Here is a 12,938-nt window from a genome sequence, read left to right as displayed (position 1 = left end):
CAAGGAATATTAATTGCCTCCATTGTATTGAAGATGTAAAATCTTGGATGGCAGAAAAAAAATCTTCTGTGAAACCAGATCAAAGAGAGCTAGAGAAACCGAGGTTCTCAACGTCACCTTGGTCTATACCTAAATATGTGGGCACGTAGTTTTACAAGGTATAAATAAAAAAGAGCAGTTACCTTGATGCAGACCACACACTGTGGCCTTACTTTAGCTTCATGTTTGTAATGTAGTTCTGTCACTCTTTACTAAGGTGCCTCTGATACTTTTAGTTCTACTCGCATTGCTGTCTGCTACTGTCTGCTCTTCTCGTCACAGGTCAGTAAAGCTGTGACACAGCTAATGTAATGTTGACTGACTGAGAACAAGACTTGGTTAGCTAATTCTTATAAAACAAATAAACAAACAAAAAAGTACTGGACATTTCAAATGGGCTCTCCTATGTGCTTTTTGTAAGCTCAGCTAGAATAGCTTTTATCTGTAGCAAGCCATTTTGGCTCCCTTTAAGTAATTTTGTTTGTATTTGGCTTCCCTTCATTAACAACAGGTTGGTGGGTGGGTGGGGCAGAGATCTGTGCCACAAATGACCATATTAGGGATAAACAGAGACAAGAGTGGAACAACTATCAGATTCTGAGTGTTTACAGCCTGAAACCTGGATCATAGGGATTCCTGACATACACATATGCTGACCTCAGTGTTTGAATATTTGAATAATGTCCTATTTAGTAACTCAGGAGGTAAACAGGTAAACACCTGAGGAGAGCATACAGCTGTCTCACTTTGTGAGCAGAAAGATTTTGGGCGTTGTAGCTGTTCCATTAGACAATGAACATCCTGATGTGCTGAACCAGACTAAAGGATTTGAATATTAAGAAACATCTTTGAATAACTTTTGTCATTAGGCTAATTCGTAATGAATGCCATAAAACAAGCGCACAGCAAACTGCTGTGATTTTACGCACATATGACTTTCCTTGGAAATTTGTCTGAAACTCTCACTTAGCTTCAAATAACTGTCTACTGTAAAGTCAGCGTAAATTATGGGATTTTTACTGCCCCATAAAACTAAAGCACCATTATACATCAGCAGGAGATCAATAGGGCCATTAAGCAACGCCAAGTGATTGCGTCTCCATTTAATTGGCCTAAAATGCTTACTTTTCAACATGTAATCTGTTCTGGAGCAGCAAAAGCTACTTAGTATGCTGTCTCACAACACACTGGAGGAGTGGAGGGTGGTTTTGCATGTAAGCCACCAGTCTCACAGAACTTAAAAGGACTAATACTTTGCCTAACATTTAAATACTATGTAACTGTTGTAATACCAGGTGAATTATGCAATTCAGGTTTTGTACACTGAAACATGTTTAAACATACAGAAGTTTCCATCCTCTCATCACTGGCATGAATTCTTGGCACACTTTGGGCACCTTTGTACCAACTGAGCATCATTTAAATGCTACAGTTTGCACATTTTTAGATGGATACTTCCAGCGGGATAAGCTTGGAACATAAAAGTGAGCCCACTGTACTCAAATCAACTCCACAGCCACCAGATCTCAATCGAATAGAGCACCTTTGGGATGTGGTGGGGTGGGAGATTCGCTTTAAGGATGTGCAATGCACAAATCTGCAGCAACTGTATGATGCTGTCATGTCAAAATGAATAAAAATCTCTAAAGAGAACCTTGTTGAATCTATATAATCAAACATTAAGGCAGTTCTGAAGGCAAAAGAGGGTTCAATCCAGCATCAGAAAGGTGTACCTAATGTGACCAGAGAGTGTGTACGTATATATACGCCTGGCCTTGGAGACTATATGACCTTTTCCTACTTCCCCTTTGTTTGACAGAAGAACAGTTTTTGGAAGTGCTCACAAATTTTAATGGCTGTGGAAAAAGTGAGCTCATAGTGAACCATCACCGTTCATGGCTGATACACTTAATGCTTACAGCATGGAGTGGTCACCCAGAAATCTTGAATCCTCCTTTTAAAATATGAAACTGCTTCACTATACTGGTAGATATATTGTAATTTTAGCGATATTAAAGAGTCTTACCTCATCCTGCCACAGCACCATCTATTGATTCGTGTTTTAGAAATGCAGACATATATACTCCTTATAATACACACTTCTTCCCTGGTGTCCTAATGAGCATCTTATCTTTTAATGAAGGAGGTGTAAAGGACCAGCCTCTGGTTTTCCACTGTAAAGTGAAGTCATCTGGATATACTAGTGCCCCGAGGTATGATCACAGAATAACTTTTTGCCAGATAGATAATCAGATTACAGTTTACTGGACTGTCCAAAGTTTAAAGCACTTATTCGCTTAATTATTTTTTAATCTCTTATTTCCTTTTTGTTAGGTAAAAATATAGTTGCTATACAACAGAGCAAAATTTGGTTTTGTTGTTTGTATATGTTTGGTTTTTTTTAATTCAGTTTATCCTCTTTTCAGGAGGATCATGTTTTCACCCAAAACAAACGTTCAAAAAAATTCTTCCTCTAGAAAAAAGGCTGATGGAAATACGTAAGCAACCTATGCTAATTTCATTTAAAAGACAGTGTTAATAAAATGTGAATAGTGAACATACTTTTGCCATTTAGAGGTTCCCTCCTTAAAGATTACCCACCAGACGGTGCGGCACCGGCTATCCCGTGTGCTGGTGTGAGCGTGAAGAAGCATGTCTCATGCCTTCAGTATTCAGGTAGGTCAATATGAGTAATTTTGTCTTTTTGTCTATTATTATTATGTCTTTTTTTAACGATTATTTAAACAGTTGAAATGCTAAAGCTTGAGGTTATTAATCAGGTTAAATAAAGATAAAGATCATGAGTGAACAGATTTGGGATTGTATTTGAAACACCTGCCAATGTCGAACCGTTAGTAGATCTAATAACTGTCGACTGCATATAGTATTGTCCATCCTGTGCTGTAAGGGTGAAGTAAGGTAACAATAATTTATGAAAAATAGCTGGCAGTATATTAGAAACAGTTTCACTGTTGCTGTTTTCTCAAGATGAATGTTCCTCTTTCAAACACAACATTTCACAGTTGTGTCTTAAAGGCTGCTTTACTATTTTTGGCTATAATAAATCAACTGTGGACTGAAAAATCCTAATAAAACAATCCTGTGTTTCCTTGTCCCTCCCAAGGTGATGGAAAACAAATCCTGTGTGGTCTTGGAGACAGCACACTGTTACTGTACAAGTCCTGCCTTACTGGCGCTCCAGCTGTCTATATAGGTGTGCGATGCAGAGATGAGTACCCATACTTTTGTTTGATATTTTTTGTGTTTCTAATCAAAAGAGTTTTTTTTATGTTTGACATACAACTTCCTTAACTGATTCAAATGATGCTAAGGTTTAAGAGTTGGCACCTCACAGAGATAAGAAGGATGTTAATAATAATAAGTCTGCTCTCGGCTTGGATAACTCATTTGGGCTCTTCTGAATAACCTGGACCTACTCTGAAATGGATGTGTGGCTTGACATGAGAGTTTTAAAGAAAATTCTAGTTAACTCACTAAGCTATCACTGTCAAAAACTAAACACTGAGCTCTCTGTTACCAGAATAGTGTGGTTTGCTTATGTTCCAGAGCAATAATTGTTGAAAGGCTCACATTCTCTTCTGAGACCTTTTAGTTTTAAACTAAGCATATGTCGCTATTATATACAGTGTGAAAGATTAAAGCATTTCTGAGACGAGTGGTCCCGGGCAGTAAAATTAACACTGACAGACAAAGAAAGAATACCCGTGCATGTCAGGCATCACTCGATGGCTGAAGTGCAGCTGGATCACAGGTCTCCACAAGGGGGCAGCAGAGATAAATGGAGAGAAGCTGAGGTGACACGTAGGTCACCACAAGCCTATTCTCTTCTGTCTGCCTGGCTCTCTTAGCAGTACCATAAAAGTAGATGTTGTAGCCACACTCTGTATTACCAGGTTAGTAAAGTCGTGCCTTCTTTTATCTAGGGCATGACAAGCCAATAAGCAGTTTGAGCTGGAGCCTTAGCAGACGGTGGTGGCTGAGTGCGTCAGAAGACCTGTCACTCCAAATCTGGACTCACTGTAACTCAGAGCCTGCCATTATCATGGTAAATCCCCAGTGAATGCACATATACTTATACCGGTGTCTTATTTTTCTTCTTCTCTTTTTTTTATCTTACTTTCACTCCCTGTCACCTTAATCTCCCATCACAACTACATGGCCTACTTTAAGCCTTTATGAAATTTCCCTCATTCCTTGGAAGTCCAAGTTCTAACCATAAAAACCAGTGTAATAAAGACCAGCCAGAGTGACCTCATATTGCAAAAATGTCCTCTCTCCGAAGGTCTAAAAAAAATTAAAATAGATGTAGAAGTTCAATAAAATGACTACAGATAACTAATAGATAGCTCCACACATTTTTCTTGTGTTTTCAAAGATCAGTGTGATTGTTGGAAGGATTTTAGTCCCCTACAGATCTCCTTCTGTCATTCCAATGTGTTAATGGTTAGGTAAAATGCTCAAACTTTTTCCATTTCCATCTGTGGTTCATAAAATTCAGTCATAGCACACCTTTATAATAGGACAATTTCTATGTAACGATCAGATTGTATCTTGGACATGTTTGTACAGAACTTGCTCAATTCACTGTTTCCACTGCTAATTAGAAAACTAATGGAATTTAAAAACAAGGAGGCCAACACAAAAAGCCAAATTAATGCAATTATGAAATAATGTGTTTCTTGGCGCAGTGATAGCACTTTTGCTATCAAAGCCTCAACTGAAGTTGGAGCATCCAAAACTCTGATCGTATGCAGACCCTCCTTACCTCACTGGGTATCATATTTAATGGGACACTCAGTTGCTCTGTCATGCCAAGTAAAAACAAGGGTCTGTCCTTAAGCTCCAAGGTCTCCCTATAGCTGATGCTTATCATCCCTGCTTTTTTTCACTCAGTTAGACAGTTTGGCTAGGTCTACAGCCTTTGACTGCTTGGTATTTTTGTGAAACAGCTTGGCAATGAATACAAGTCGTTTCAGGGACAAGGGCTATGTCTAGGTGAGCCAGGATCACAAACGGCTTCTGAGAGTTGCAGTTGTGAGAAAAAGTTTGTTAACCACTCCAAATTGTGAGTCTGTGTTGATGAGATGTGGTCTGGTATACAAGTAAGTAAAACTGAAGTCTTGCAAATGTTTCAATAATTAAAAAAATACTATTAAGGCTGATTTTTGTCTCTGCTAGGGTGACAAAATGTTCTCCAAACCCATTAGAGGTGCTCAGTTTTATTATCTCGACAAATTTGTACTTCTGGCATCCGGGCCCTCTCTGTACCTGTACCTGTATAACCTGGACATCACGCGCGATGACATAAAAAGGTAATTGCAAGTGATTTATACATGTAAATAGATACACAACAGTTTAGCATGTCAACCTTATAAATGCTACGTAAACTGTTGGTTTATGTATGTATTTTCTTCATTGGTCTTCAGCTGAATTCCTATATAGTCTTTTTTGTCATGAAGCTGTATACACATGGATGTATTGTGAAGAAAGTGAGACAAATTCAAGCTGTCTTTTCTCCTTAGATATCATCAGCGGAGTGTCAGCACATTGGCTGGATGCTTTACGACAACATCAGCAACAGACATCATTGCCTTGTCTGCGATCAATGATTTTTTTTCGCGTATCCTTTCTCCTGTTGTCACTGTTCGCACAGCAGAGGTGTTTCAGTTCAGACTGCACATATACAGACATTTCCCATGTCATCCACTGCAGTTTGTCTATGGTGTCTTTAGATGTTGCCGCAGGGCTTCCATCGTGGATTCTACCTGTAAATGAATGAGGTTTCTGTAGTGTATTTAGGAATGTGAGGAATTTGAGGGTTTACGATGCATTTATTTTCCAATAAATCCACTAATGAGAGGTCCTCTCAGGAGCAGTTCTGCTCCACTTTAGATCACTTTGCCCTACGATGTACAGAACAAAAAGAATATGCATGTAGGGTGATGATATATGTTAATATGCAGATATACATATATTTAAAATCTTTTCAGAATCCATGCAACATTAAAAGCATATATAATTAAAGTGAGGAACACCATACAGCAACAAAATGCATAAATTATTCTTTATGCATTTTAATTGGAATTCAATCAAAATGTTTAGTTTAGTTTATTTATTTTAGTTAATTTAAGAAAAGTAAAAAAGTATTGTACTCATAAATTTGCATTGATAATGTATGTCTTACACTAAATGTATTCCTTCTCATAAACTTAGAATCAGTCTATTAATAATACGTACAACTAGGATCCAGTAGGTTTTTTCAAACTATATACGACCATTTAACATTTGTACATGTGCATTTGCATCGTCTCCTTCTAATTATGTCTTCCTTCTTCTCCACCGTTGCTCTCTCTTCTCCCTCATTTTCACCTCATCCTCTTCCTCCTCACCTCACCTTATCTCTTGAACCGAAGTCAGGGATCTAACACATGCAAAGATGCATAAACATGCTTTTTTATTCCCAGTATTTGTGCAATTAGTTATTGTCAGCAGATTAGACATGTGACCTTCCCGTCTCAGCACAGCTGACAAGCCGGCTAAACAACAACAACAGCTGGTTGTTACAGCATTATGCCAGCAAACATTAGGCTTGAGTGTCCTAAAACTCACAGTTTCCCTCTGAACAGTTTGCTTACATTCGTCTGAGAGTTTATTCACTTAGTGTCTAAAAGTGTTTGATCCATTTTAAAGAACAGCAGCATTTATTAACAGAAAAGTTCAGGATATCCTCAACAACTCTTATCAGACTCTTTTCACAGAGTTTTACTGTTTCCTCTATAGTAAATAGACATGGACACATATTGACAGCTGAGGTAAACAGTGAACTGACAGCCAACACTCATTGCAGATGAATGGTAGCCAGGGCTATTTGTCCTGAAGTGGCCACTTTAGCAAGGATTATGCACTTGAATTGGGAAGGGTAAGAAAAACCGAAACACTGAAGTTTCATTTGTTATCGGAGAGCATTTAGACTCATAAGTGAAAATTGTCACGTATAACCAACAGCATTTGTGAGCAGTTTTTCTTAGTGAAATGGATCCGTTGCATAGACAGAGTAATTTTAAGTTCTTCTGGAAACTGTCAAGTCTGTCAGAAATAGCGACTTTGTAATGATAGCTGTGGGATGCAACGGGTTTACATCATAAAATTGATTGGTCACATAAAATAATGGCAGCCTTCATAGGTCAAATTGTGTATGAAACATTTAGGATTTTTAAAACTATTAAAATATCTCATGATTTTTTAATACTGTGCTTTAGTAGGAGTGTCCGTGTACAGCATAATAAGGCCTTACAAGGCCTTCTTTTCATTTCTGTCTACTTACATAAAACAGCATGGAATGAATTAAGGAGTCTACAGGAAGGCAAACCATTGTATTCAGTTTTTGACTGAATACATCACATGCCCCTAAAAAGCTACCAAGCTTGTAAATGATAGAAAATAGTTGATTAAATGTATGTTATTTTTCTTTGAGATGCTGGTCCTCTGAGATAAACGTTAAAACATTACTTAACAAGCTGTTTCAGACATTGTTTTGGTGTGTGGGTCAGATCGGTCGATTCAAGTATTTGACATGAACAAAGGCACAGTTGCCTCAGAGGTGCCTGATGCCCACAGCAGAGCCATCCACTGCATCACACAGAACAAGGTGAGGCGATTCGACTGTTCATGTGACAAAAACTACCATTGTTACATATATGCATGTATTTATCTTGTGTAATAGTAATTCCATTCGATTGTATCTTTGTCTAATACTATTATATATCATCTTGTTAATCACTTAATATCCACCAGCTCACCAGTGAACCACCTAGCGGTAAAGTTATATTTTGTCCACATGCTAAACCAGAATTGTTTCATAAACTGGAAGATGTTGCTTTTTAAATCAAATCTCTTATATGTATTTGGAATGCTGTTGAAATATTTCCATTTGGGTATGCGGTATATTTGAAAATTCAATTTAAAGAAGTAGATGTGAACCCAGCTTTATAACTTCATGTATGATGATTTCAGCCTTTATGCATGATGGATTGTAATTGGTTACGTTGTAATGTCAGTCATCACAGTGTATATAAGCGACTTACAGTATGAAAGGACTTTTTGATACCCACTAGAGCCTTTAAGTGTGGAGTTTGTATGTTGTCCCCGTGAATGCATGGATCCTGTCCAGGAACTCCAGCTTCCTCCCACAGTCCAAAGACATGCAGGCTAATGTCTGTCTCCTTGTGGTGTACTGGCACGTCTTCTAGGGTGTACCCCACCTCTCGCCCTGCGACAGCTGGGAAACGCTCCAGGCTCTAAATGGCTCACTTTTTAAGAAAATGGGTGAATGGTCTTCAAGTGCTTGAACAATTTATTTCCAATTGCTTCTCATTTTTAGCAGATAATGTAAGATAATTTAAGAGAAACAGCTTTAGGTTTAAGTGTTGTGTAAATTTAAGTGTTTAAAAATGTCTAACCAGACAACCCAATCCAAAAAAAGGTTCATTCTGTTCATGTGGATGTAGCTTTTCCAGTTGGAGAAATATTTCGTCACTCATCCAAGTGACTTCCACAGTGTCAGGTGAGGTTTCCCCAACCTTATAAACAGTACATTTGCATAATCATTGACTTTAGCACCACTGACTAACAATGGGCTGACTGCAAATTGTCATGACCATTGATCACATAAATGGCCTCCTAAAAACCAGCGTTTTTAGGGGGATTTCCTTACCTTAGATGATTGAGCATGATATCACAGACAGTTTACCATCTCCATTTCACACATGAACGCATGCCGACATTGCAGTAAGTTGCAGTAAGGTGCAGTGACAGCAGAGGGAGATATTTTATTCCAAGCAAACATGAAAATAATCACGGGGAAGCATCTCCCCCTGCTGGTAAAGCAACTTCTTCATGCGTGTCCATTTCATGCTTTGCCTAGCCAGAGCGTGAAATGGTGGACTGGCGTGTTTATTACATGTTTTGCCATGATACTGGGTTGAACCAGATACTTATTCTTGATGGCATTACCTTGGCCCCCAGTAACACTGTGAGGAATTCTGGAGTCATTTTTGACCATTTTTGTCCTTCAGCGTGTATGTTAAATAAATATGTACGACTACATTCACACAATATATCTAAAATTAGAAACATCCTGTCTTAGAGTGATGCTGAAAAATAGTCGATGCATTTATTACTTCATTGTTATCAGGGTGTCCTTAAAACTCCCTAAGAAAAGCCTTCAGTTGATCCAAACTTCTGCAGCAAGAGTACTGACAGAGATTAGAAAGAGACAGCATTTTACTTCCATCCTGGCTTTTCTCAGAATCAAATTTCAGTCCCTTCTCCTCACATACGGGGTGTTGAATAATCAGGCCCCATCTTATCTTAAAGACCTCATAGTAATGTATCACCCCAATAGAGCAGGCTTACTTTCAGTCTCCTCTTCTGTGGAACCAGCTCCTAATTTGGATTTGTAAGACAGACACTGTCTCTACTTTTATGATTAGACTTAAAACGTTCTTTTTTGATAAAGCATATAGTTAGGGCTGGATAAGGTGACCCTAAATTCTCCCTTAGTGCTTACACACCTCTCTGCATTTAATCGTTAGTTATTCATTTCTGGCTCTCTTCCACACTATGTCTTTTGTCCCGTCTTCCTCCCCTCACCCCCAACCTGTCGCAGCAGATGGTTCCCCCTGCTTGAACTTGGTTCTGACGGAGTTTTCTTCTTTCCACTGTCGCAAAGTTTTTGCTCACAGGTGGTTGTTTGATGTTGAGGTTTTCTCTCTTGCATTTTAGGGTCTTTAGCTTACAATATAAAGCACCTTGAGATGACTGTTGTGGTGATTTGGCACTATATAAATAAAACTGAATTGAATTATTGCGTGGCCTAAAGGGACAGAACTCTTTACTAAAAAAGATTTTTCACCATAAACATTGCACTTATCCTGATAATGATAGTATTCTTTAATACAAATGCTATTTTTTTAAAAGCACATATTTAAGTTTTTATGTTGCTGAGTGTTGTCAAATCTTTTTCACGTCTTTTCTCATTCATAGTCTGACTAAACCTAGCCTTAACCTCCAATCTTTGATAGAGGCAGAGACATCTCCTCAGTCCATACGCAGATTGGATGACGTTGAGATCTAACCCACAAAGCGAAGAATTTGCTTGACTTGGAACCGATTACTGGTGTGAGCCTCATCTTCCATTTTACCCTTGAAGGGGCTACTATTTGGCAGATGTAATAGTCTTACATAAGGCATCTATGAGTGTTTCGCAAGTTACGTAAGACACAAGACACGGATCGTTTTTAAGGCAATAAAAGTGTTAAGTTTGTGGTGTGAATGAAAAAGGTCATGGTTAAAAGCAAAAATCATGGTTATACAAACATTTCCGTGACAGACAGACAGGACATGCCATCATCAGTATCATTCATCTTGAATGTTACTCTGTAGCGCAGGAGGATTAAGACTGCCATAGGGGATGGCAGGAGGAGATTCCATGCTGGATGATGGCCTTGGAGTAAAGCTGTTCCATGATGCAGTCTGGGTTTATGTGGCCTTACTTCCACATCACTGTCTTGAACCAATCTGGACTCAATTTGTTGGTGTCTAATAAGTAGACAGCTTGGGCTGGCGTCCACATGTATTATAGTGCTATGAAAGTTATTGCATCACTCGCAGTGAAACTATAAAATTCATTTATTCAAGTCTCATTTATTTATTCAGCATATAGTTAGCATTTTTATTGCCTCACGTTTTACAGTGATATGGAGGGACTGGTATCTCTACATACAAGAGTCACAAGAATGCTTGCCAGCTTTGTAACAGCAACAAACTCATTAACTTTTATTATAAAAAATATATATATAAATAATTACCGATTGTACAGATGCTCATGTAACTTGCTAGATACAGAAAAGTATATGTTTTGGTGTGAAGGAGGCTTGTACCCACTGACCCTTAGATACTGACTTTGGTCACATTTACCTCAACTTGCTTTACACTCGGGCCAGCCTGGATTAGCTGGATACACTGCACCTTGTGGTATGGATGAAGTGCATTAAAGCATTCAACTGCAATTCACTCTTGCACACAGCTGACTTTATTCCTTCAGCCCAGAGGTGCCTGTTCTTTGTCACGCCAGCTATTGTGTGCATTGCATTGTGGAAAGCCTGTGGTGTGTTGTTTTTAGCTTGGCTATTGATGTCACTATGGGATTCTCCGCCTGGGGGCCTAAGGGGCCTTTGGGTGCCGTAGGATTAGTAGCATTGCTCCTGCTTGGAGTCTACACACATTTTTTTCCCTTCACTATTGGTTTTTCCTCCTGAGGCTCACCAAACATCAGGAACTGCATTTTGAGAAGCAGCTTTTCTTACTTGAAATTTCCATCGCCTTTTTGACAAAATTCACCTGGAACTCATCACAGCACAGGACTTCTCGGAAAAAAAAGAACTGGAAATGCCCTCTCAGGCTGCCGTTCTCACACTTTCAGTGGAAATCTAAACAATCCCCCCCACCGCTTCTTTCTCTCTCTAACTCTTTTTCTCTCCGCCTCTCCCTAAGCTTTTCTCTCTTACACATTTACCTATAGCATTCAATAAGTTGGTCTGAAAGTGCTGTGTGGAATGGATGGATAGATTTGTAGTAGAAGTTCTTTGCTTTTCTATTTAACTAAAAAACAGTGATGACACAAAGACACTCCAACGTAACCTCGCTTTTGCTTCCGTTTTTTGTTTTTACAGCCCAGCATGATTTTTTTAAAATATCACCTTCTGTTTTGAAGTAGTATACATTATAGTAATAGTATAATAATAAAAAATTTAGGGAAAAAAAGAAGATTTATATCCATTTTCACGTAAAGCTTGTGCTGACTAAGCTGTTTGTTCATTGTGTATCATTAAAGGGATCAGCGTTTAGCTCACAGGCTCCAGATTCATACAACCTCTTCCTGACCAGTGCTGTCACTGATGGTATGAAGATTTGGGACCTTCGAACACTTAGGTTTGTATTATTATAACATATTCTGTGCGATTTGTACTGAATGTACTCTTAATGTGATCATAAGGCAAGAAAAATGGTGCTTTATAATCTACTGTAGTCTACTGTAGTCTCTTGCTTCTTAAAGGGAAATCATGTTCAAAACCTATAAGCACTATTGTATCAGTAGCTAATGCATTTACTACACAAGATTTCTTTTTGCAAAAGTTTTGAGCAAAGTATATAAAAGATCAAGTCACCCTGATGTCACACATCAGTTTGTCAACTTCTGTTGAAGTTTTTTTTTTTTTTAACATTTTAATTTTTTAAATTGGTAAGCACTCTAGCCGACTTTCTAGATGGTATTTCACGGGTGGATCACAATCTGTTGTATCAGTAGCTAATGGTCTTGTTGTTGTACCTACTCTGTACATATTGACAACAATTTGAACTAAAAATGTCAAATTTTGAGTCATCAGTATGAAAGAATTTTTTTGGATGCCTCTTCATCTTTTGTGCTGCACTTGGCTAGTTTCCACTGATTTTTTTTAAGGGCATACTGCACAACATGTAGAGACATGCCAAGTTTTCAGCTAATAGCTCTGTTGGAATCACCTTGTTAGTGCAAAAATACTATTTTATATCTGCAAAACTCTTTTATCTTTAGCATTTTGATAAAGCCAAATAAAGAAATGGAAAGAAAATGTGTGTCTTTGCAACTGGCTGCTAGTAACAAAGTGCCAAAAGATGAAGATGAAGACACTCCTGGTCATCCCTTGATTTAGTGGCTTTTTTATGCTTAAATGATTCATAGGTCAGAGTTAAGTGGTTTAACAAACAAACAAACAAAAAAAACATTCCTCTGAAGACAGTCAGGTACAAGCATTGGACTGAAGCCTGGATAACTCTTG

The 12,938-nt window shown here is 38.3% G+C and overlaps 1 protein-coding gene across 2 annotated transcripts in view; it reads left to right on the top strand.

The window, feature by feature from the left end:
* The window catches only part of wdr27 (WD repeat domain 27), a 42,226-nt gene that overhangs the window by 8,401 nt on the left and 20,887 nt on the right, over window positions 1-12,938 (top strand). The window contains exons 13-21 of one of the 2 annotated variants that reach the window (XM_005474036.2): window positions 2,183-2,252; window positions 2,466-2,537; window positions 2,615-2,715; window positions 3,164-3,253; window positions 3,984-4,105; window positions 5,239-5,372; window positions 5,583-5,680; window positions 7,587-7,708; window positions 11,954-12,051. In XM_005474036.2, coding sequence (XP_005474093.1) covers window positions 2,183-2,252; window positions 2,466-2,537; window positions 2,615-2,715; window positions 3,164-3,253; window positions 3,984-4,105; window positions 5,239-5,372; window positions 5,583-5,680; window positions 7,587-7,708; window positions 11,954-12,051 — 907 coding nt within the window. The remainder of the gene's footprint in view (window positions 1-2,182; window positions 2,253-2,465; window positions 2,538-2,614; window positions 2,716-3,163; window positions 3,254-3,983; window positions 4,106-5,238; window positions 5,373-5,582; window positions 5,681-7,586; window positions 7,709-11,953; window positions 12,052-12,938) is intronic. The other variant, XR_002064208.2, reaches the window with a different exon arrangement.

This window comes from Oreochromis niloticus, linkage group LG13 (assembly GCF_001858045.2).
Source record: "Oreochromis niloticus isolate F11D_XX linkage group LG13, O_niloticus_UMD_NMBU, whole genome shotgun sequence".
Classification (NCBI taxonomy): domain Eukaryota; kingdom Metazoa; phylum Chordata; class Actinopteri; order Cichliformes; family Cichlidae; genus Oreochromis; species Oreochromis niloticus.
This window is presented reverse-complemented; position numbering and strand designations above follow the sequence as displayed.